This window comes from Perognathus longimembris, chromosome 25 (genome assembly GCF_023159225.1).
Source record: "Perognathus longimembris pacificus isolate PPM17 chromosome 25, ASM2315922v1, whole genome shotgun sequence".
Taxonomy (NCBI): domain Eukaryota; kingdom Metazoa; phylum Chordata; class Mammalia; order Rodentia; family Heteromyidae; genus Perognathus; species Perognathus longimembris.
This window is the reverse complement of record NC_063185.1, coordinates 12,899,964-12,920,768: the sequence shown is the minus strand read 5'-3', so window position 1 is coordinate 12,920,768 and position 20,805 is coordinate 12,899,964. Positions and strand designations below refer to the sequence as shown.

Below are 20,805 nucleotides of genomic sequence, written 5' to 3'. Positions count from 1 at the left end.
TTCCTTCCTTCCTTCCTTCCTTCCTTCCTTCCTTCCTTCCTTCCTTCCTTCCTCTTTTTTTTCCTTCTGTATGAGCAGGTACTGGGGCTTGAACTCGACCTTAACCTCTCACTTAGCTTTTTCACTCAAGGTTGCTGCTCTACCACTTGAGCCATACCTCCAACTCCCAGCTTTTTGCTAGTTAATTGGGTGTTTGTCTTCCCAGGCTGGCTTCAAACCCTAATCCTTAGATCTCAGCCTCTTGAGTAGCTAGGATTACAGGTGTGAGCCACCAGCCTCTGGCTGACCATCCCCACTTTAAAGATGAAGAAATCCAAGGTCAGAGAAATGAATGATGCTACAGCTTAGAGCCCATGCAAGAAGCTCAGGGCTGGGAGTGTGGCTTAGCGGTAGAGTGCTTGCTTAACTAACACGCATGAAGCCCTGGGTTCGATTCCCCGGTACCACATAAACAAAAAAAGCCAGAAGTGGTGCTGTGGCTCAAGTGGTAGAGTGCTAGCCTTGAGCAAAGGAAGCTCAGAGATAGTGCCCAGGCCCTGAGTTCAAGGCCCAGAACTGCCCCCATCCAACACACACACACACACACACACACACACACACACACACACACACACACACACACACAACTGGCTAAAGCTGCTCATCTTCTTCTAGTCACTCCAAACCCATCCATCTATCCCTCCCCCTCCTTCTCCTCCTCCTCTTCTGGGGTGTGTGTATGTGTGTGTGTGTGTGTGTGTGTGTGTGTGCCAGGACTCAGGGCCTGGGCACTCACACTCACTGTCACTTAGCTTTTTGTGCTTGAAACTAGCACTCTGCCACTTGAGCCATACTTCTGCCTTTAAAAAAAAAAAAAATCAGTTCCAGGGCTTGAACTCATAGCCTGGGCGCTGTCCCTGAGCTCTTCAGCTCAAGGCTAGTGCTCTACCACTTTGAGCCACAGCCCCACTTCCAGTTTTCTGGTGGTTCATTGGAGATAAGAGTCTCACAGGCTTTCCTGCCTGGGCTGGCTTTGAACCATGATCCTCAGCTCTCAGCCTCCTGGGTAGCTAGGATGCCAGGCGTGAGCCATCCACGCCCAGCTCTCTCCTCTTCTTTTAGAGCAGCTGGATCCTATCCAATCCTACATTCTCCTTGCCTAGTTCAGTGCCCCCAAGTTGCAGGCCTGAGCTAGGCCTGAGCCTTGGTCTCCCAGCTCTAGGCTCAGGGTAGAGTCTGCTCAGCCTCTTCCTCAAGCTCAGTAGAAGTAGGGTCCAGGTTTATGCATGGCAGCCAGCAATGTTGCACCTTTGTGTGTCTGGCTCAGAGTCAAGGCTGCGGGGCACGCAAGACTGATTGAGTCAGTGTTACTGTATCTTTCCCTGGGGCAGAGCCCCCCCCCCCATCCCAGCCCTGCCATTGGCTGCTGTGCACACAGAGACCCCATTGTTATCTGGCCCTCAGTCCCTGGGCAGAGAGGCTGCCACCGGGGCCAGGCCAAACATAGAGGAAGCTAAAGACACTCCTTCATGAGTGTGTGTGTGTGTGTGTGTGTGTGTGTGACAGAGAGAGAGAGAGAGAGAGAGAGAGAGAGAGAGAGAGAGAGAGAGAGAGAGAGACAGTCCTGGGGTTTGAACTCAAGTGCTGGGCGCTGTCCCTGAGCTTGTTTTTCCATACAAGTCTAGCAGTGCTCTACCACTTAAGTCACAGCTCTACCTCTGGCTCTTCATGGCGCTTAATTGGAGATAAGAGTCTCAGGGACTTCCCTGCCTGGGCTGGCTTCAAACCATAATCCTCAGATCTCAGCCTCCCCAGTAACTAGGATGACCAGCGTGAGCCACAAACACCCAGACACAAAGGACTTTAACCTTGTAATTTCATGGAGTGGTGCTTTTATTTGATCTCTAATGTAGAAAAGTTGGGATTTTCTAGGCACCTCGTGGGCTTGGAAGACAGAAGGGACTTGCCAAAGTCCCAGGAGAGAGCTGCAACTACATTTTTTAGAGTCCTAACAAGAGTGTTTCCTGGGGCTGGGAATGTGGCTGAGTGGTAGAGTGCTTGCCTAGCATGCATGAAGCCCTGGGTTCGACTCCTCAGCACCACATAAACAGAAAAAGGCAGAAGTGGCGCTGTGGCTCGAGTGTAGAGTGCTAACCTTGAGCAAAAGAAGCTCAGGGACAGTACCCAGGCCCTGAGTTGAAGCCCCAGGTCTAGGGGAGAGAGAGAGAGAGAGAGAGAGAGAGAGAGAGAGAGAGAGGAGAGAGAGAGAGACCCCACTGCCGGAGCCTAGTGGTTCTCCCATGTAATTCTAGCTATTCAGGAGGCCAAGATCTGGGGGTCATAGCTCGAAGCCAGCCCAGGCAGGAAAGTTTGTGAGACTCTTATCTCCAGTGAACCAATAAAAAGCCAGAAGTGGGAAGCAGTGGCTCAAGTGGTAAAGCACAAAAAGCACTCCTATCTAGGATAGCACAGGAGCCAGGAGTGTGGAGAGCTGACGGGATGGGCTACTACCACTAGATCTGAGGCTAGCCTGGCCTTGGGAAATGGACCCCCTGAGATGGTGGAGAGACTGAGCTGTCTAATCTGAAGCTCTCCATCCCCATTTGTGCCTGCTCCAGCCCCAAGACTCCCCTGGCTGCCTTGGGAAGACACAGGGAGGCTCTGGACTGTGGCTCTGGGTGGTGGGGTGGCAGCCACAGGGCTGCCACGTCCCTGGGCCATCATTCCTACATCACTCCTGGCTTCACGGCTGTGGAGGCTGAGCAGAGAGGTTTGGTTTGTAGGTCACATGTGGGAACACTGTACTTGCTGCCACGTTGTTCGGGTTGGGCTTTCTTCCTGCCTTGAGGAAAGAGATGTAGGCCTGCGGGGTTTCCGAAGAAAATTGGTGCCTGCGTGTGAAGTGTTTGCTGGCCCTGGACCGTTACAGGGGATGGGAGGAGGCAGAAACAATCGACTGTAGAGCTCCTCCAACTCCGCCCAGGGTGGCAGTAGATGGGTCAAAGGCAGCTGGGCACCGCCAGTGCCACAGAGGCAAGACCCAGGAGAAAGATGGAAGGACTGGGAAACTCTGAATAGGAATCTAACATATTTTCATCTTTATTTTATTACTATTGGTTGATTTATTTATTTATGCCAGTTGTGGGGCTTGAACTCCAGGCTAGGGGCTTGAACTTGGAGCCCAGTGCTCTCCCTGAGTTTATTTTGCTCAAGGCTAGTGCTTTACTGCTTGAGCCACAGCGCCACTTCTGGCTTTATTTTTTTCCTGAGTAGTTTATTGGAGATAATAATCTCAGGGACTTTCCTGGCCAGGCTGGCTTTGAACCATGATTCTCAGATCTCAGCCTCCTGAGTAGCTAAGATGACAGGCGTGAGCCACTGGCACCCAGCCTCTCTCTCTGTACTATCTCTCCTCTCTTCCATCTCTCTGCTCTCTTCTTTCTTTCTACTTCCCTCTCCAACCCTGTCTCACCTCTCTCTCTCTCTCCTCCCTCTCCTTCCTCTCCCCTACCCTTTTTTTCCTCTCCCTCTCCACTTCCCCTTCTTCTCTTCTCCCCTCTCCTCTCCCCACCCCTTCCCCTTCCTTTCTCTCTTCTTTCTTCTCTTCCCCTTTCCTTCCCTCATTCCTCTCTTCTCTTCTCCCCCTTCCTTTCTTCTCTCTCCCTCTCCCCCTCCCTCCGTCCTTGAACCTCCCACCCCCAGATCTCAGGAATGCACTATTCTGGTGCTGGAGTTTTGTTGACAGAGGCCCTGGCATCCCTTGTCCCAGCTTCTACCCCCCCCCACGCCTCCTCCCACCATGGGAGAAGAGTTCTTTGCTCCCCATATCCCAGAACCATAAGGGAGACCCTAGGGTGGGAGGAATCCTAGCCAGTTCCCAGGTACACACCATGTCTGTCCTCCCCCCCCCCCACCATGGGCCCCAGCTCCGAGGCCTTCCCCTCCTCCCCACCAGCCCCGCCCCAAGTTCCGTTATTCTCCTGATTCAGACATTTTTGTGGTGTGAAGTCACCTCGGCCCAGCCAGCTGGGCAGGCACTGGCCCGGGGCCTCTGCAGCCTGGCCGGCCTTCTGCCACGTCCCTGTGCCCGCAGCAACTCACCGGCCAAGGGGCCATCCGATCCCCAGCCTCTTCTACAGAGAAGGGCAGGCACAGAGGGCCTCGGTCCTTACCCCAGGTCCCAGGCAGCTCTGATCACCGCCAAGACCCCGGGGAAGGGAGTCCTTCCATCAAGACAGAGAAAGAGGCAGTCTCAGGGAGCAGGAGAGAGAGAGGCAGACACAGGAGAAAGGCAGACAGATCAGGGTATGCCGAGAAGAAGAGGGTCCCATGTGGAGAAAACTTACTGAAACAAGCTTGGGGGTGTGGCTCACGGGGAAGCACATTTGTCCAGCAAGCATGAGGCCCAGGGATCAAATCCCAGTGTGGCCTCAATCAAGAAAAGAAAGAGACAGGAAGGAGAGAAAAAGAAGGAAAGGGAGGGAGGGTGGGAGAGAGAGAGAGAGAGAGAGAGAGAGAGAGAGAGAGAGAGAGAGAGAGAGAGAGAGAGAGAGAGAGAGGGTATGTGACCCGTGGCCTCCATGGTTGGGCTGGAAGGCTCCTTGTCTGGGGTTTGTCTTTGGGGCTGTGGACAGTTGACTGTTGATGACAGCCCTGACTCCAGGGGCCTCCCGAGGGGGCAGCTTTACTGCCTGGAGGATGTGATCAGCAAGGGGTGTGAGCCAGCACTGCCCCCCTCCCCACTTCTTCCAGAGCCCATTGTCACTGTCAACATCATAGCTCTCCTGGGGACATTTATCATCCTACTGATTTCACTGACAGGATGGGTTTTTTATTTTTATTTTATTTTTTATCTGTGTGAGTCATGCTTTGAAAGTAGCCAAAGCTGAACTTTGTTAAGAGAGGAAGAATGAGAATGAAAGAGAGAAGGAGAAAGAGGGAGGGAGGGAGGGGAGGAGGGAGGGAGGGAGAGAGAGAGAGAGAGAGAGAGAGAGAACGCAAGATTGAGGTATGAAAACCCAGTCAAACCATATATGTTTGTCTGAAGAGGAGAGGGGAAGAGAGGAAGAGAGAGAAGAGGGGAGAGAGAAGGAGAAGGAGGAAGAGGAGAAAGAAGGAGAAGGAGGAGGAGGAGGAAGAGGAAAAAGAGGGAAGAGGAGAAAGAGGGAGGAGGAGGAGGAGGAGGAGGAGGAAGAAGAAGAAGAGAAGACGAAGAAGAAGAAGAAGAAGAAGAAGAAGAAGAAGAAGAAGAAGAAGAAGAAGAAGAAGAAGAAGAAGAAGGAGAAGGAGAAGAAGAAATAATACTTCTTTATACTTCTGTATTGAATTTCCTTTTTTTTTTTGGTCCCAGACCAGGACTCAAACTTGGTATCTGACTCTTGCTTTTGCTCATTGGCTGGCACTCTGTGAACCTGAGCCACATCTCCAACCCCTTGCTTTTCTGATAATCATACAATCTTGTGTTATTGTGTATGCATAGGTGTGCACCCACATGCTTGGTACTAGGGTTTGAACTCAGGGCTTGGGTACTGACCTTGAGGTTTCTTTGTTCAAGAATGATGCTCTACCATTTGAACCACAGCTCCACTTCCAGTTCTTTCTTGGTAATTAATTGGGAGCTAACAGTCTCACAGACACTGGGTGCCGGCGGTTCCCGCCTGTCATCCTAGCTACTCAGGAGGCTGAGATCTGAGGATTTTGGTTCAAAGCCATTCTAGGCATGAAAGCCCATGAGAATTTATATCCAAATAACAATCAGAAAACTGGGAGCGGAGCTGTGGCTCAAAGTGGTAGAGTGCTAGCCTTGAGCAAATGAGCTCAGGGACAGCGCCCAGGCCCTGAGTTCAAGCCCCACAACTAACAAAAGTAGAAATTAAAAAAAAAAAAAAAGTCTCACAGACTTTTCTGGCCAAACCTCGATCCTCAGATCTCAGCATCATATAATCCTAGCTAGGATTATAGCACGAACCACCAGCACTCTACATTTTTTTGGGGTGTGTGTGTGTGCAATTTTCCATTCTTTCATTCTCATAGATTCATATGAGTACCTCAGTCCTATTTCTCCTCCTTCACCCTCTCCCACTCTCCCCTCCCATTAGCTCCTACAGTCTCACATTTTACACTGACTTCCTCCCTTCATGTCTTTCAGGCCTAGATTTCATATATGTCACATTTCTTTATCCATCTGTCAGTTGAAGGTAAGTGCTATCAGAGCTTCTATAAGGAAAGTATGGGACAAGGTAACAAACAGTACAAGTAATGTATCCAATGCCTAACGTATGAAACTGTAACCTCTCCATCAGTTTGATAAGAAAAATTTGAAAAAAAAAAAGGAAAGTACGCCATGTCTCTGTCATATGCAAAGCTCTCCATCATATGTAAATGCATCCATTGTATGCAAGTGTCTCTTTGTATGCAAATGTCTCTGCTGTATGTAAATGTCTCCGTTATATGCAAATGTCATCATTGTATGGGTCTCTGCTGTATGTAAATGTCTCTATTATAAGCAAATATCTCTATTGTATGTGACTCTGTTGTATGCACATTTGCTTTCCTTCCTATAGTGCCCAGGTGAGATGCTCAGCTTTCAACTCCTGACAGTAGCCATCATTTAACCACCTACCTTTTCTTTTGGTCGGTCCTGGGGCTTGGACTCTGGGCCCGGACGCTATCTCTGATGCTCTGTGCTCAAGGCTAGTGCTCTACCCCTTGAGCCACAGTGCCACTTCCTTGTGCATTTCCTTATGGACTTTTTCTGGGCCCCCTATGTCCCAGGAACCTGGGCCAGGCCAGCAGGACTTTGGCCTTGGGTCACTGCTCTGGCACTTCACTTCATGCCTGCAATCCATGCCAGCCATCATTGTTTTGTTATCAACAACTCACCACAGGGGTTTTAGGAGACATCTGCTTGGCTACCAATACAAAGGAAAGAAAGGAAGGAAGAAAAAAGAAGAGCGTGTTCTGTCAGGTGTGGTCTCAGAGGCCAAAGAAGCATGAGTTGGAGGCCAGTCTGGGCTATCGGGAAACAAAACAAATTGTTGTCAGTATTTGAAAGCTTAAGTAAAAGTATTGCTAATATTGTTATTGTTGTATGTGTGCCATTCTTGGGACTTGAACTCAAGGCCTGGGAGCTGTCCTTGAGCTTTTTTGCTCAAGACCAGTGCTCTACCACTTAAGCGACAGCTCCACGAGTGGCTTTTTTAGTAGTTAATTGGAGATGAGAGTCTCACAGGCTTTCTGGCCGCGCCTGGCTTCCAACTATGATTCTCCGATCTCAGCCTTCCGAGTAGTTAGGACTACAGGCGTGAACCACGAGTGCCCAGCTTGAGTTCTCTGCCTCTTGAGCTACACCCCCAGTCCTGGGCCTTTCCTTCCTTCCTTCCCCTCCTCTCTTCTCCCTCCACTATGCATATAGCCTAGATAGGCTTCAAACTCACGAGCCCTTGGGCCTCACTGCTGGGATTACAGGCGTGCACTACCATGCTGAGCTAGACATCCAATATCTGATCAAAGGAGGCGCTGTCCCTTTTGTGGCTGAAAAGGAACGTGAAGGCTGGCAAGTCACGAGAAGGGACAAGAAGGAGGCTTAGTTGGAAAGACGGTTCCAGTTTCTGGAAGGAGTTGCAGCTGTGTCTGGAGTTTGCTGTCTGGGTCACAGGGATAATTGAAATGACTCCATACCCAGCTATGCAGGGCAGGCTGCTCCAACTCTTAGAGGAGTTGGCCTTCCTCCTTCTTTGGGGGCTGGGCCTCTTCTGGAGTTTTCTTCTTTCCTGGAGAGGACCAGGGAGGGGTGGGAGGAAAGGATGGGGCTTCGAATGGGTGTCAGTAAACCTTAGAGGCAGGAAGACCGGAGGGGAAGTTCTGACTCTCCACTAAACTGCTTCCAACATAAAATAATAATGATTATAGTATTCTGGGGGTTGGGAAGGTGGCTTTGCGGTAGAGTGCTTGCCTAGCATGCATGAAGCCCTGGGTTCGATTCCTCAGTACCACATATATAGAAAAAGCCAGAAGTGGCGCTGTGGCCCAAGTGGTAGAGTGCTAGCCTTGAGCAAAAAGAAGCCAGGGACAGTGCTCATGAGGAGCAATGGGGGCCTGACAGAGCGCCTTGCAAGACACCAGGCTGGCACCGGGTTCTCCATCCTGCTGATAAGAAGCTTGCTTGTGCCTGGAAACAAAGGGCTCTCAGCATAGCTCGGGAAGGGGTAGCCAGATGGGGCAGAGCATTCCAGAAGGGCAACACTGAAGTACTCTGGAGGGAGGCTCTAGTTCTGCACTTCAAAATAAGAAACAAATAAAGCCACATTCCAGGTCTCCCAGCTATTCGCATGCTCCTCACTGGGTGTGTCCTGAAGCCACATGCAGAATTGTGCTGGAAGCCAGGTGTGGTGACTCGTGCCTGTAATCCCAGCACTCCAGAGGCTGAGATGCACGAGGCAGGAGTTTGAGTTCGAGACCAGACTGGGCCACATAGTCAACTCATCTCCACAAAAAAAAGATTGAGCCAGGCACCGACGCCTCCTGTCTATAATTCTAGCTACTCAGGAGGCTGAGATCTGAGGATCCTAGTTGGAGGCCAACGCAGAAAGACAAACGGGAGAGACTCGTATCTCCCATGAATCAGCAAAAAGCTGGGAGTGGAACTGTGGTTCAAGTGGTAGAGCACCAGCCTTGGGTGAAAAAGCCAAGCAGAGTGTGAAGCCCTGAGTTAAAGCCCCACAATGGACAAAGAAACAAACAACCATGCCATCAGAGACCACTTGTTTCTGTTCCTTGTGTGGTGGGGTTGAAGACTGTGTTTGACAGAAGGCTTCTTCTGATCAAAAGTTGGTAGGTGGTAATCCGATCATCACGCTGCTTCTGGCTTTTGGGTGGTTCATTGGAGATACGAGTCTCATAGATTTTCCTGCCCACGCTGGCTTTGAACCCTGATCCTCAGCTCTCCGCCTTCTGAGTAGCTAGGATGACAGGCATGGGCCACCGGCACCCAACTCTCAGTAAGCAACTTTGCTTGACTTGGACCAACCTGGCATTTCCTCAACTTCTCTTTGTGTGTATGGGGAAGGGGATGGGGGAGGAAAGGGGGAAGCAGGAGAGCTAGGCAGGCATCCCTGCAGCCCTTTTGTGCCACGAAGGACACATTCATCCATTTCCTCTACTTTCCTTTACAAACATGGCTGGGAACATTAAAAAAAAAATCCCATTTCTGGACTTGAATAAAAGCCCATTTCTTTGGAAAAATACTGCCTATCCCACACATGCTGTAAAACTCCATTCCCTGTGAGCCCCCCAGAAGCATGGGAGTGAGGGAACTAGCCCAGCCCAGCCTGGTGTTGTGGTGTGTGTGTGTGTGTGTGTGTGTGTGTGTGTGTGTGTGTGTGTGAAGGGTGGATGGGTGGAGGGGGAGCTGGCTGAGCCCCACGGGTGGGCTGGCACCAGCCTTAGGGTACCCAAGGTCCTGGCTAGCCAGCAACCACCCAGTGTGCATCTGGGAGTTGTTTGTGTTCCTGCTGCCTCTCGGAGTATAGAATGGGCCCAGTCACACGGGTCCAGCTTCCAGCCATGGCCGGGGCCCTGCAAGTCTAGCCGGCTCCTTTCCCAGCCGCCTCCATCAACAGCCCCCTGTGCACCGGGGAGCCACGGTTATTTTCCCTCTTGTACCCCAGGAAGTCTGGGCTGTGCTCCCAGGGGCTTGACTGCCAATTGAGCCTCAGCCTGACCACCCAAAGGAAAAGAAGCTCCCAGAAACTCCTGGATGAAAGAGCACGGAACCCCGTGGCTTGGGGAGTTTTGTGTTTAGCCAACACTCTCCCTCTTCCGTCTCCCCCCTCCTTTATTTTCCCCAAGCAAATTATTACATAGAATGTGCCCATTTATAAAAAAAGAGATAAATAAGTCCCATTTCTGGCAGGCTTGTTTCTGGCAGGCAAAACACGTGGAAAGAAATGGAAATGTCCATTTCTACAAACCAGGATAAATAAAAATACAGTGTGGCTATACAATGGAATACTATTCAGTCATGGAAAAGCACGAGGCATAACCCAAGAAGAGCAAAAGTGCTAGAGGGGAAAAAAGATCCTTCTTTTTCTACGGACAGTATTTGGTTCACAGTTCCATTTCAGAGCAAACACCACGATCACTGGTTTGTTGTCTTGTTGAAACTTTCCAAGTCCTATTTAAATTTGTCTGATATTTATTTGGTATTTATTAGGGCAACCAAAACAGCTTGCTGTATCCTCAGTTGAAGGAGTTCCTGTGATCATGACTTTAAATGCTCAAATAGAAAATTCTAGGCAAAATTTAGACGAGTTGATCAGCCCACACTTTTAAAAGGAATGGAAATTTTCTTTTAGCAATAATATGGTTACTAATTTCAGCCCATGTTAATAAGCCAATAGGCTTATAATTTCATCTATTTTTTCTAGACTTTTTTTGGTACCTTGCCCTTGCTTGGCTTCATGGTGGGTGCTCTAATACTTGAACCATGATTCTGGCCCAGCATTTTGCTAGTTAACTGGCGATAGACTCTCCCCAGAGTTTTCTTCCTTGGCTGACTTTGAGCCTCAATCCTTTGGATTTTAGCCTGAGTACCTAGGATTTCCATGACCAGCACCTGGCAAAGCCAGTATTTTTATTTTAAATAACAGACCGAAATTGTATGGACTGACACAAAGATGAAAGGGGAAAAGTTGGGCACAGAAAGGCACTAAATGGTTAATTTCTCTCCCCCTTTCTCTCCTGTCTCTCTCTTCCCTCTTCACTTCAGATCAGGGAGGCATGGAGGATTTATTGATAATAAAATAAATCTTGCAAAGCCTTTTCTATTGATGTATCCTGTCATAAGAAAATGTCCAGGCTGATTTCCACCCAATTTTGAAGGCTATAGTTGGGTAGCCAGGTCCCAGTGGCTCACAGCTGAAAGCCTAGCTACCCAGGAGGCTGAGATCTGAGGATCACAGTGCAAAGCTGGCTGGAGTAGAAAAGGTTGTGAGACTCTTATCTCCAAGTAACCCCAATTAACTCCACAAAATGCCAGACGTGGGGCTGTGGCTCAAGTCATAGAGCACTAGCCTTGAGCCAAAGAAGCTCAGGGATAGCACCCAGGCCCTGAGTTCAAGCCCCAGGATTGGCAAAAATGAATGAATGAATGAATAAATAGCCAGGCCTGCTCTGATTTAAGGTGGGCCCTTGCCCACAAAGGCTGTGATACTTCACTGCGGGGCTGAAACCACTCACGGATTCCCAGAGGGACGTGCCGTCTTGTTTCTGTCCCCTAAACACAGTGGCCACGGCTTCAAAGCCATGGAAATCTAAAAAAAGGGTTCCAGTGGACACTCCCCAAGAAATGACAGGTTTGGGCTTTTGAAGAGTCTGGTGTTCATGACAGAATGACCCAGGAGGGGTGGCGGCCGGACTCACAGCCCCCCCCCCCTAGCGCCACCCTCTCCTCTTCGAGGTGGGAGGATGGTGGTGTGAGCACAAATCCAAAAGACGCAGGTAGGGTCCAGGCCCTTCCAGAAAGCCGGTGAGCCTGGAATCAAGTTCAAGGGCGAGTCCCAGTGACTCAGCACCCTGCAGCCATAGCAAACATCACTCCCTGTCTCTGAGCACAGAGGCAGGGTGCCCGGCTTGATCCGTGAGGACCGAAGGCATGGCTGGGCTGGGACTGTGGCTTAGTGGTACAGCGCTCGCCTAGCATGCATGGAGCCCTGGGTTCGATTCCTCAGCACAGGAACAGCAAAAGCCAGAAGTGGCACTGGGGCTCAAGCGGTAGAGTGCTAGCCTTGAGCACATGAAGCTCAGGGACAGTGCCCAGGCCCTAAGTTCAAGGCACAGGACTCCCCCCCCACAAAAAAAAATGCATGGTTGACAGCTGTGGTCCAATACCACAGGATGATGTTCAGGTCCAGAGGAAGGAATGACTTGCAGATGTGGAGAAAGTTCTGGAAAGCTGTGCTGGGCAAGGGAGAGAGGTTCACATGTGTCTGTGTGTGTACGTGTGTGTGCCAATCCCGGGGCTTGAACTCAGGGCCTGAGCGCAGCCCCTGAGCTTTTGTGCTCAAGGCTGGCGCTCTACCACTTGAGCCACGGCGCCACCTCTGGCTTTGCTGGTGGTTCACGGGAGGAGCCATCTCACAGGATGGTTTAGTACTGCGATCCTCAGGTCTCGGCCTCCTAAGCAGCTAGGAGGGCAGGTGTGAGCCCCTGTGCCTGGCTTGAGGGAGACAGAGGGTGGGTGGGGGGCATTCCACTCACAGGGGTGAGAGCTGGAGACCCAGCCCCACGCTGCTCTGGAATCTCCATCATCCCCCACACAGCCCCGGGGCTCCTACTGGGCACAAGAAACTCCGCCAGGCCTTGCAAAAGATGGAGAGCCTCCACTGGAGCCAGCCAGATGCCAAGGTTCTTTTATTTTACTTTGCCAGTCCTGGGGCTTGAACTCAGGGCCTGAGTACTGTCCCTGGCTTCCTTTTGCTCAAGGCCAGTACTCTACCATGTGAGCCACAGCACCATTTCTGTGTATGTGGTGCTGAGGAATCGAACCCAGGGCTCCATGCATGCAAGGCGAGCACTTTACCACTAGGCCACATTCCCACCCCTGCCAAGGCTCTTTAGAAGAAACTGAAGGGGCAAAAAATTAAATGAAATGCTTGTCTCAGAACTGCCCCATGCAATGCTCCTGACCCCACACCGCCCCCTGGTGGCCAGGAGGCTTCCCAGGGCCCTTGATGGAGTCCTTTCCCAACAAATCTGAGCTGTGGGCGTCCTGCGTGGGTCTCTGGAAGAGGTTAAGGAGTTCATGGTCATGGCTGGCGAAGGGCAAAGCTGGGTCTCATTCTAGGCCCAGCAGCGTTGGGTCCCCAGGAAGTACCAAGAAAGTAGTTAAGCGGTGATTTTATTGGGGTTTTATTTGTGTGTGTGTGTGTGTGTGTGTGTGTGTGTGTGTGCCGGTCCTAGGGCTTGAACTCAGGGCCTGGATGTTGTCCCCGAAGCTTTTCCATGTGTGCCACAGTTCGACTTCCAGCTTAAAGCAGTGCTTTTTTCAATGTCTAGACCTTTTGGAGGTATACCAGTAAAATCTTATAATAGATAAGCTATTTTTTTTTTTTTGCCTAACAATTCTATGGAAATACCGAGTGTCTGAACCATACACAGCGACCCAGAGCTCATCTTCTCCTGGAGGGTTCCCAGTTGCTGCTCTGCCAGGGATCAGTGGCTCAGGCCTATAATCCTGGCTACTCAGGAGGGAGAATCACCATCCAAAGCCAGCCTGGAAAGGAAAAATCCACTGCCCACTTTCATCTCCAATGAACTAAAAAATGGAGTGGAGCTTTGGCTCAACTGGTAGAGTGCCAGCCTTGAACAACAACAACAACAACAACAAATAAAAACTAGGTAAGGGACAGAGCCTACGCCCTGAGTTCAAGCCCTGGTATCAGAACAAAAATAAGAAGAAAGCATTTGAGAGGCAGAAGTTTGAGAGCTGTTGTTCAAACAATTCCATCTCCACATCTTCCTCTGGGAATTGCAACTGTCCTAGCATTTGAGCTCTCTGAAATGTCTGTTCACTTGAAACACTCTTTGTTTTCATGTGTGTGTGTGTGTGTGTGTGTGCACACGCATGTGCACTGGTACTAGAGCTGGAATCAGGCCTGGGCGTTGTCTCTGACCATTTTCACTCTGGGCTGGCAACGCTACCTCTTGAGCCACAGCCTCACTTCTGGCTTTTTGGTGATTCATTAGAGATAAGAGTCTCACAATCTTTTCTTGCACTGGGCTGGCTTTGAACCGCGACCCTCAGATCTCAGCTTCCTGAGTAGCGAGGATGACAGTCTTGAGCCACCTGTACCCAGATCTGCACATTTTTTTGCTTTATTCTTTTTTTTTTTTTTGAGTCTAAGAAAATCACCGGCCCAATGCTTCCCTTCATGGATGAAGAACAATGAGACTCAGAAAGAGGACGGGACACAGCAAACCCTCGGAAACCACAGGATGCTGGACTCCTGCTAGAAAGTTCTGGAGATTCCCAATTACCTAAGTAAGCAAGCCACCCAGACGATTTCTTCAACACAAGCAGTTTGACTTTATTGCAGACTATATTGGGGCGCAGGCACTGAGGAATCCGCGGGACCTCCACTGCTGAACCGTGCAGCCTAGGAGAGAGGAGAAGTTAGGTGGAGCGATGCCGCCCCCTACCGTGAATACGGCAGCACTGCAGACATGGCCGAGGCAAGACCCTCGCTACACCCTCTTCCTGAGCCGGCTGGGTAGCAAGCCCATGGCGTCTGGTTCATGACAGAGAGGTAATGAAAGGGATCAGAAGCTGATCTGCTGGGTGACCAAGATGACTTTAAAACCAATCGAAGCCACTCCGAGGGTCCCAAACTCCCATTTCCTCCTCTTCTTTTCCCTTCTTCTGCTCCTCCTCCTCCTTCTTCCTCTTTCTCCACCTGCTCCTTTTTTGGTTAGTCATGGGGCTTGAACTCAGGGCCTGAGCTCTTTTGCTCAAGGCTAGTGCTCTACCACTTTGAGCTACAGCACCACTTCCCATTTTCAGGTGGTCCATTGGAGGTAAGAGTCTCACAGACTTTCCTGCCTGAGCTGGCTTTGAACTGTGATCCTCAGACCTCAAGTCTTCTGAGTAGCTAGGATGATAGGCGTGAGCCACCCTTGGTTCTCTGCCCAGTTAGAGCCAGAGCGACACGTACCTGGCCACCACAGCCCATCCCGCGGGCCAGGACCGGGCCTGAGCTACTTGGAGCCCAGGAAGGACACAGCCTTTCCTGTTTTGTTCAGCGTGGCCAGCAGGGTGTCTGTACTGTGCTCAGATTCGATGCTAACCTTCTTGTTGGGTAGGTCAATGTTAAACTCCACACCTGTGGGAAGAGGAAATGGGGTGTGGTGGGGGGAGGAAGGAGAGACCCTCCTCCCACTTACAGAAAGAAACTCCTAAAATATCGGTCATCTCACCCTACTCCTCAAGATCAAGGATTTTTCAGACTTTCAGGTCACATATAGGCTCTTTTTTTTTTTTTTTTTTTTGGGCCAGTCCTGGGACTTGAACTCAGGGCCTGGGCACTGTCCTTGTGTTTCTTTTGCTCCAGGTTAGCCCTCTATCACTTGAGCCACGGCACCATTTCTGGCTTTTTCTGTGTGTGTGGTACTGAGGAATTGAACCCAGGGCTTCACTCATGCTAGGCAAGTGCTCTACCACTAAGCCACATTCCCAGCCCTCTGTTCCATGTTCTTCTGTGTGTGTCTGTGTGTGTGTCTGTGTGTGTGTGTGTGTCTGTGTGTATGTCTGTGTGCCTAGGGATTGAATTTAGGGCCTCATACATGCCAGGCAAGACTGTGTCAATGAGCTACCACCCTCAGATTTCTGTGTATCTTTTCTTTGTTGTTTATTTGTTTTATTTCACCCATTCATTCATTATTTAATTTTGTAATGCCACTACTGAGGCTTGAACTTAGGATCTGCACACTGTCCCTTAGCTTTTTTGCTCAAGGGTAGTACTCTACCACGCGAGTCACAGCTCCATTTTGGGCTTCTGTGGTGGTTCATTGGAGAGGAGACTCCGTCTCATAGACTTTCCTCTCCAGGCTTTTGTAATGCCACTACTGAGGCTTGAACTTAGGATCTGCACACTGTCCCTTAGCTTTTTTGCTCAAGGGTAGTACTCTACCACGCGAGTCACAGCTCCATTTTGGGCTTCTGTGGTGGTTCATTGGAGAGGAGACTCCGTCTCATAGACTTTCCTCTCCAGGCTGGCCTTGAACCACAATCCTCAGATCTCAGCCTCCTGAGTAGCTAGGATGACAGGTGTGAGCCACTGGCACCTGGGCTTTTCTTTCTTTCTTTCTTTCTTTCTTTCTTTCTTTCTTTCTTTCTTTCTTTCTTTCTTTCTTTCTTTCTTTCTTTTGTAGAGCTGAGGATGGAACTCAGAGCCTCTGCCTCCAGCCTGAGTTTCATTTGGGAAGCATACCCAACACAAGCTCATCATGGATGTATATTTTCCTACTGTGGCTGGGGGAGCCCGGGACCCCCAGGGAGAAGAGCTCATGGTCACGCGGCAAGCCAGCAGACAGGTTCTTTCCACCATGTCAGTTTCTTTCAAAGTAAGATCCTATTTTCCAGGGCTTGGAGCCAGCCACTGACTCACTGTGGGGCTCTTGTCTGTTCCCCTCTGGGGAACTTGTAGACATGGAAAGTTCCAGACTGACACTGCTAATGGAGACTCTATCTGAGACTGTTAGCCTTAGCCTGGGTTTTATTGATGAGTGTGTGTGTGTGTGTGTGTGTTCCTGGAGCTTAAACTCAGGGCCTGGGTACTGTCTGGAGCTTTTTCGCTCAGGGCTAGCACTTCCAGTTTCCCGGTGGTTCATGGGAGATAAGAGTCTCACTGATTTTCCTGTTCTGGCTGGCTTTGAACTGTGAGCCTCAGATCTCAGCCCCCTGAGTAGCTAGGGTGACAGGTGTGAACCACCCACCAGCACCTGGCTTTAAAAAGAAAGAAAGGAAGGAAAGAAGGAAGGAGGGAGGGAGGGAGGGAGGGAGGGAAGGAAGGAGGAAGAAAGGAAGGAAGGAAGGAAGGAAGGAAGGAAGGAAGGAAGGAAGGAAGGAAGGAAGGAAGGAAGGAAGGAAAGAAGGAAGGAAGGAAGGAAGGGAGGGAGGGAGGGAGGGAACAATCTTCTAAGATTGAGCTCTGGCACCCCTGACGCTCTGGTCCCAATTTAGTTGTTACAGCCCTAGGATCAGATCTTGGGCTTCTTTGGTCGTCAGTTGTGACTGGGGGGCTGGCTGGGTGAGAATAATGACTTCCTGAGTATATCCGATGGAGGTGTAAGAATTATAGCTGGGGGACCAGAGGCGCACGCCTGTAATCCTAGCTCTTCAGGAGACTGAGATCTGAGGAACTCGGTTTGAGCCCAGCTGGAGCAGGAAGGTCAGAAGGTCAGTGAGACTCTTAACGCCAATGAACGAGCTAAAGAAGCTAGAAGCGGAGCTATGGCTCAAGGGGTAGAATGCTAGCCTTGAGCGGAAAAAGCTAAAGGATGGTGCCCAGGCCTTGAGTTCAAGCCCCGGTACTGGCACCAAAGAATAAATAAGTAAAAGCAAGCTTCTCCTGCTTCACCTGGTGCATTTGAATAGGACATCAAACGCAACACTCCCCCTGTCCCCCAACTTACCTCCCAGCTTATTGAGGACTCGAGACACAGCATCAGCACAGCCTTGGCAGGTCATGTCCACGGAGAATTCATGTTTCTGAAAGACACCGGGAGCAAAGTCCTGCGGTGACCCACACGTGGGCCCGGGCTGCTCAGCAGGCAGAGTAAGGTCTCTTTGGGAAGCCCGTTTCTGATCTTGCAAGCCCATTCATTCATTCACTCACATGGAGAAATATATTTCTGTACATATTCTAGACATTTTGGAGAATACAGTTGTAGCTGTGGAACTCTGTCTTTAAAAAATGTGGTTACCTCATTCTTTTAAGAATTATTAGCACAAGTCAGGCCCCGCTGGCTCACGCCTGTCATCCTAGCTACTCAGGGAGGCTGAGATCTGAGGATGGCGGTTCAAAGCCAGCCGGGGAAAGGAAAGTCTGTGAAACATGCATTTCCAATCAATCACAAAAAGTCCAAAGTGGAGCTGAGGCTCAAGTAGTAGAGTGACAGCTGGAGTGAGAAAGTTCAGGGGCAGCGTCCAGGCCCTGAGTTCAAGCTCTAGTACCAGAAGCAAAAAAACAACAACAACAACAAAAACTAAGCCCATTGCATATCAAATTCTATGTCTAGCTTGAAATGGAAATATCTTTAATTTAATTTACTGATGTTTTTGTGCCATTCTTGGGTTTTGAACTCAGGGCCTGGGCACTGTCCCTGAGCTTCTTGGTGCTCAAGGCTAGCGCTCTACCACTTGGGCCACAGAGCTACTTCTGGCCTTTTTTAGTTGTTTATTGGAGATAAGAGTCTCACTGGGGACTTTTCTGCCTGGGCTGGCTTGGAACTGCAATCCTCAGATCTAAGGGTCCTGAGTAGCTAGGCTGACAGGCGTAAGCCACCAGCACCAACTTAATTGCAGCTTTTTGTGATGAAAGAGCCACACTTTTTTTTTTCCTCCCTTGCCTGGGCTGGCTTCAAACCTCGATCCTCAGATCTCAGCCTCTTGAGTCGCTAGAACTACACAGGTGGGCCACGGGCACAGTGATTGCCTGGTAGTTTTAATTTAAGCAGGAGAACTCACCCGCAGTCAGTCCGTGGAAGAGGAAGGGAATGGGAAGGGGATGTGAATGAAGGGATAGTGTTTACACCCAGGGAACAGCAAAGCCCACCACCCCCATACCCCTGGCCCTCAGAGGAAGAAGCTCTGAAAGGGGGCAACACCTGGTGAATGAGCCTGGTTTTTGCAGTCCAAAGATCTCAAGTCAACAAATACGGCTGAGCACAGGGCTGGCTGTTTCTCGTGATCCACACTTAACAGAGGTCAAAAGGCAAGAGGCTGACCCACATTACCACGCAGAGCTCGCCTCCCCCACTGTAGAATGGTATTCTAAGCTTAAGGGCGATGGAAAGTCCACCTAAGAGACAGTGTGAATGAGGCTTTGCTTCTTGGCTAGCATGCCAACAAACAGCCATGCCTCCCAACCTCATGGGCCACTGTCTTGTCTTTATAGGTGAGGAAATCAAGGCACGAAGAGATGAAGTCACTTGCCTGATGTCATCCAGTTGGCAAGCGAGGGCACAGATTTTTTTTTTTCGAGAGGTTTCTGGGTTACTAAACCCTGTGCTATTGTTAAGCTTTTGTTTGAAAAATTATCTCAGGTTACAAACCTAACTCTTTCCTGTCTGGTTTTGAGGCTGTCCCTTGACAACAAATCCTTTCCAGGCTTCGATTACTGTTTGTGTGATGGACCATTGGTGGATCCCATTCACACCATCTATGTCTGGGCCCCCAGAAGTGGGGAGGGGCCCCCTGCTGCCTTTCCTTCACTGCTACCACCAAACACAAGCGTGTGTGCACGTATGCACACACACGCGCGAGAAAACACATACACACACAACCTGATAGCCTCCTCTCTCCCAATCCCAGGGTGATTAAACACTGCCACAGGTGAACTGGCTCAACCAGTAAGGCTGAGTCCATATATTCTTTGTCCAAACCTGGGGTTCTTTGAGAAGACCCACAAGAAATGACACCCGATGATGCGTTGAAAACTCTTGTCAGATCCTCCAGAGACAGGCTGCTAAGACACAAGGCCCCTGGGGCACACCTCTGGGGCCGACATGACACGTGGTCATTAACTGATCACCCAGGAGGTAAGCAAACATGGCAGGACCCCAACCAGTACCTCAGGAATGCAAATGGAATGGCTTCTCCCTCCCTAGCTAGTAGGACAGGTTCTGTCCACGGCTTATCCTGCAGGCCTAGCCAAGATAAAGACTCACAGATCCAGGAGATAAAGTGCTTAACTTGTGCCTGATCCTCCACAAAAAAATACTACCAATAAATTACTGCCCCACCTTTTTTGTTTGATTAGAAACATAGTACAAGCGGGAGGTGGGGGGAACATGGCAGTGCTCATCTGTAATCTTAGCAGTGGGGAGACTGAGGTAGGAGAGAATTCCAGGCTAGCCTAGGCTACATAGAAAAACCTTATTTCACCCAAGACAAACAAACAGCAAACAAAAGGAAAACAACCAACACCAAAGGCCTCCATTTCTTATGGAAGCAATGAGCCTACTTCTGGCACAATGCCAGGCTGCAAAGACCAGATAAAAACCTGGGTCTTCCAAACTCTGCTGAGCGAGCTTTGGTGACTTGGAGCCCCAAGTCCCCCTGGACTCAGGGCTTCAGACAGGAGAAAAGTTCTAGCTTGGAAAGGGTTGGAAAGCACTGTTTCCAGTCAGTTTCCCAGCAATGACTTGGAAGTAGGCCAGAGTGGGCAGGGGAAGTGAAAAGTGGGGTGGGTGGGGGACCAAAAACCACTGAGGGGACAGACATTCTTCACCTGTTCAGGGCCACCCCACCCTTCTCTCAGCCGGCCTGGGGATCTCAACATCCCCCTCTCTCAGGGAAGGGGGGGCTCAGCACCCCCCCCCTCTCAGGAGAGGCCTCAGGAGCTCAGCACCCCTCCCTCTCAGGAGAGGCCTCAGGGGGCTCAGCACCCCTCTCTTAGGGAAGGCCTGGGGGGTCTAAGCACCCCCTCTTTCTCAGGGGAGGCCCGGGGAGGTCTGCACCTGCTCTCTCTGCAGGGAAGGCGGGGTGGGGGTGGTGGTGTCTCCACACATCCACCCCCCCAACAGGAAAGGCCTGGGGGGGGGCTCCGCATCCCCTTTGCAGGGAAGGTCGGGGTCTCGGGACACCCACCCCCTCTGCAGGGAAGGTCGGGGGGGGTCTGGGCACCCCCGCACCCCCTCTGCAGGGAAGGTGGGGGGGTCTGGGCACCCCCGCACCCCCTCTGGAGGGAAGGCCGGGGGGGTCTCGGCACCCCCTCGGGGGAGGCCAGGGGTCTCGGCACACCCACGCCCCCTCAGGGAAGGTTCGAGCTTGGCAGTCGCCGCAGCCCGTCTCACGGCAGCTGGGGATCAGGCATCCGAGCCCCGTCGGCGCCCGGTTTTGCTGGAGGGCGAAGGGCGAGGGGGAGGCCGGGGGTCAGCAGCTGCTCTGAGGCTCGCCGGAGCCCGGTTAGGGCAGCATAGAGCCGGGGACCGCGCCACTCACCGGCATGGTCGAGGCGGCAGCGGCGGCAGCGGGCACGGCGGCGGAGACGGCGACAAAGGCGACGCCTCCCCAGGGCCGGGGCGGCGCTTCCGGGAGTGCGCGCC

At 51.0% G+C, this 20,805-nt stretch overlaps 1 protein-coding gene across 2 annotated transcripts in view; it reads right to left on the bottom strand.

Annotated features, from left to right (window-relative positions):
- Window positions 1-20,805, bottom strand: part of Atox1 (antioxidant 1 copper chaperone) — a 26,147-nt gene extending 5,342 nt beyond the window's left edge. Inside the window, exons 1-4 of one of the 2 annotated variants that reach the window (XM_048334385.1) lie at window positions 20,702-20,805; window positions 17,170-17,245; window positions 14,691-14,858; window positions 9,418-9,421 (exon numbers count right to left, since the gene is read on the bottom strand). In XM_048334385.1, the coding sequence (XP_048190342.1) occupies window positions 14,734-14,858; window positions 17,170-17,245; window positions 20,702-20,707 (207 nt within the window). In that variant the 5' untranslated portion in view covers window positions 20,708-20,805 and the 3' untranslated portion in view covers window positions 9,418-9,421; window positions 14,691-14,733. Of the gene's footprint in view, window positions 1-9,417; window positions 9,422-14,041; window positions 14,136-14,690; window positions 14,859-17,169; window positions 17,246-20,701 lie in introns of those variants that run through there. The other variant, XM_048334386.1, reaches the window with a different exon arrangement.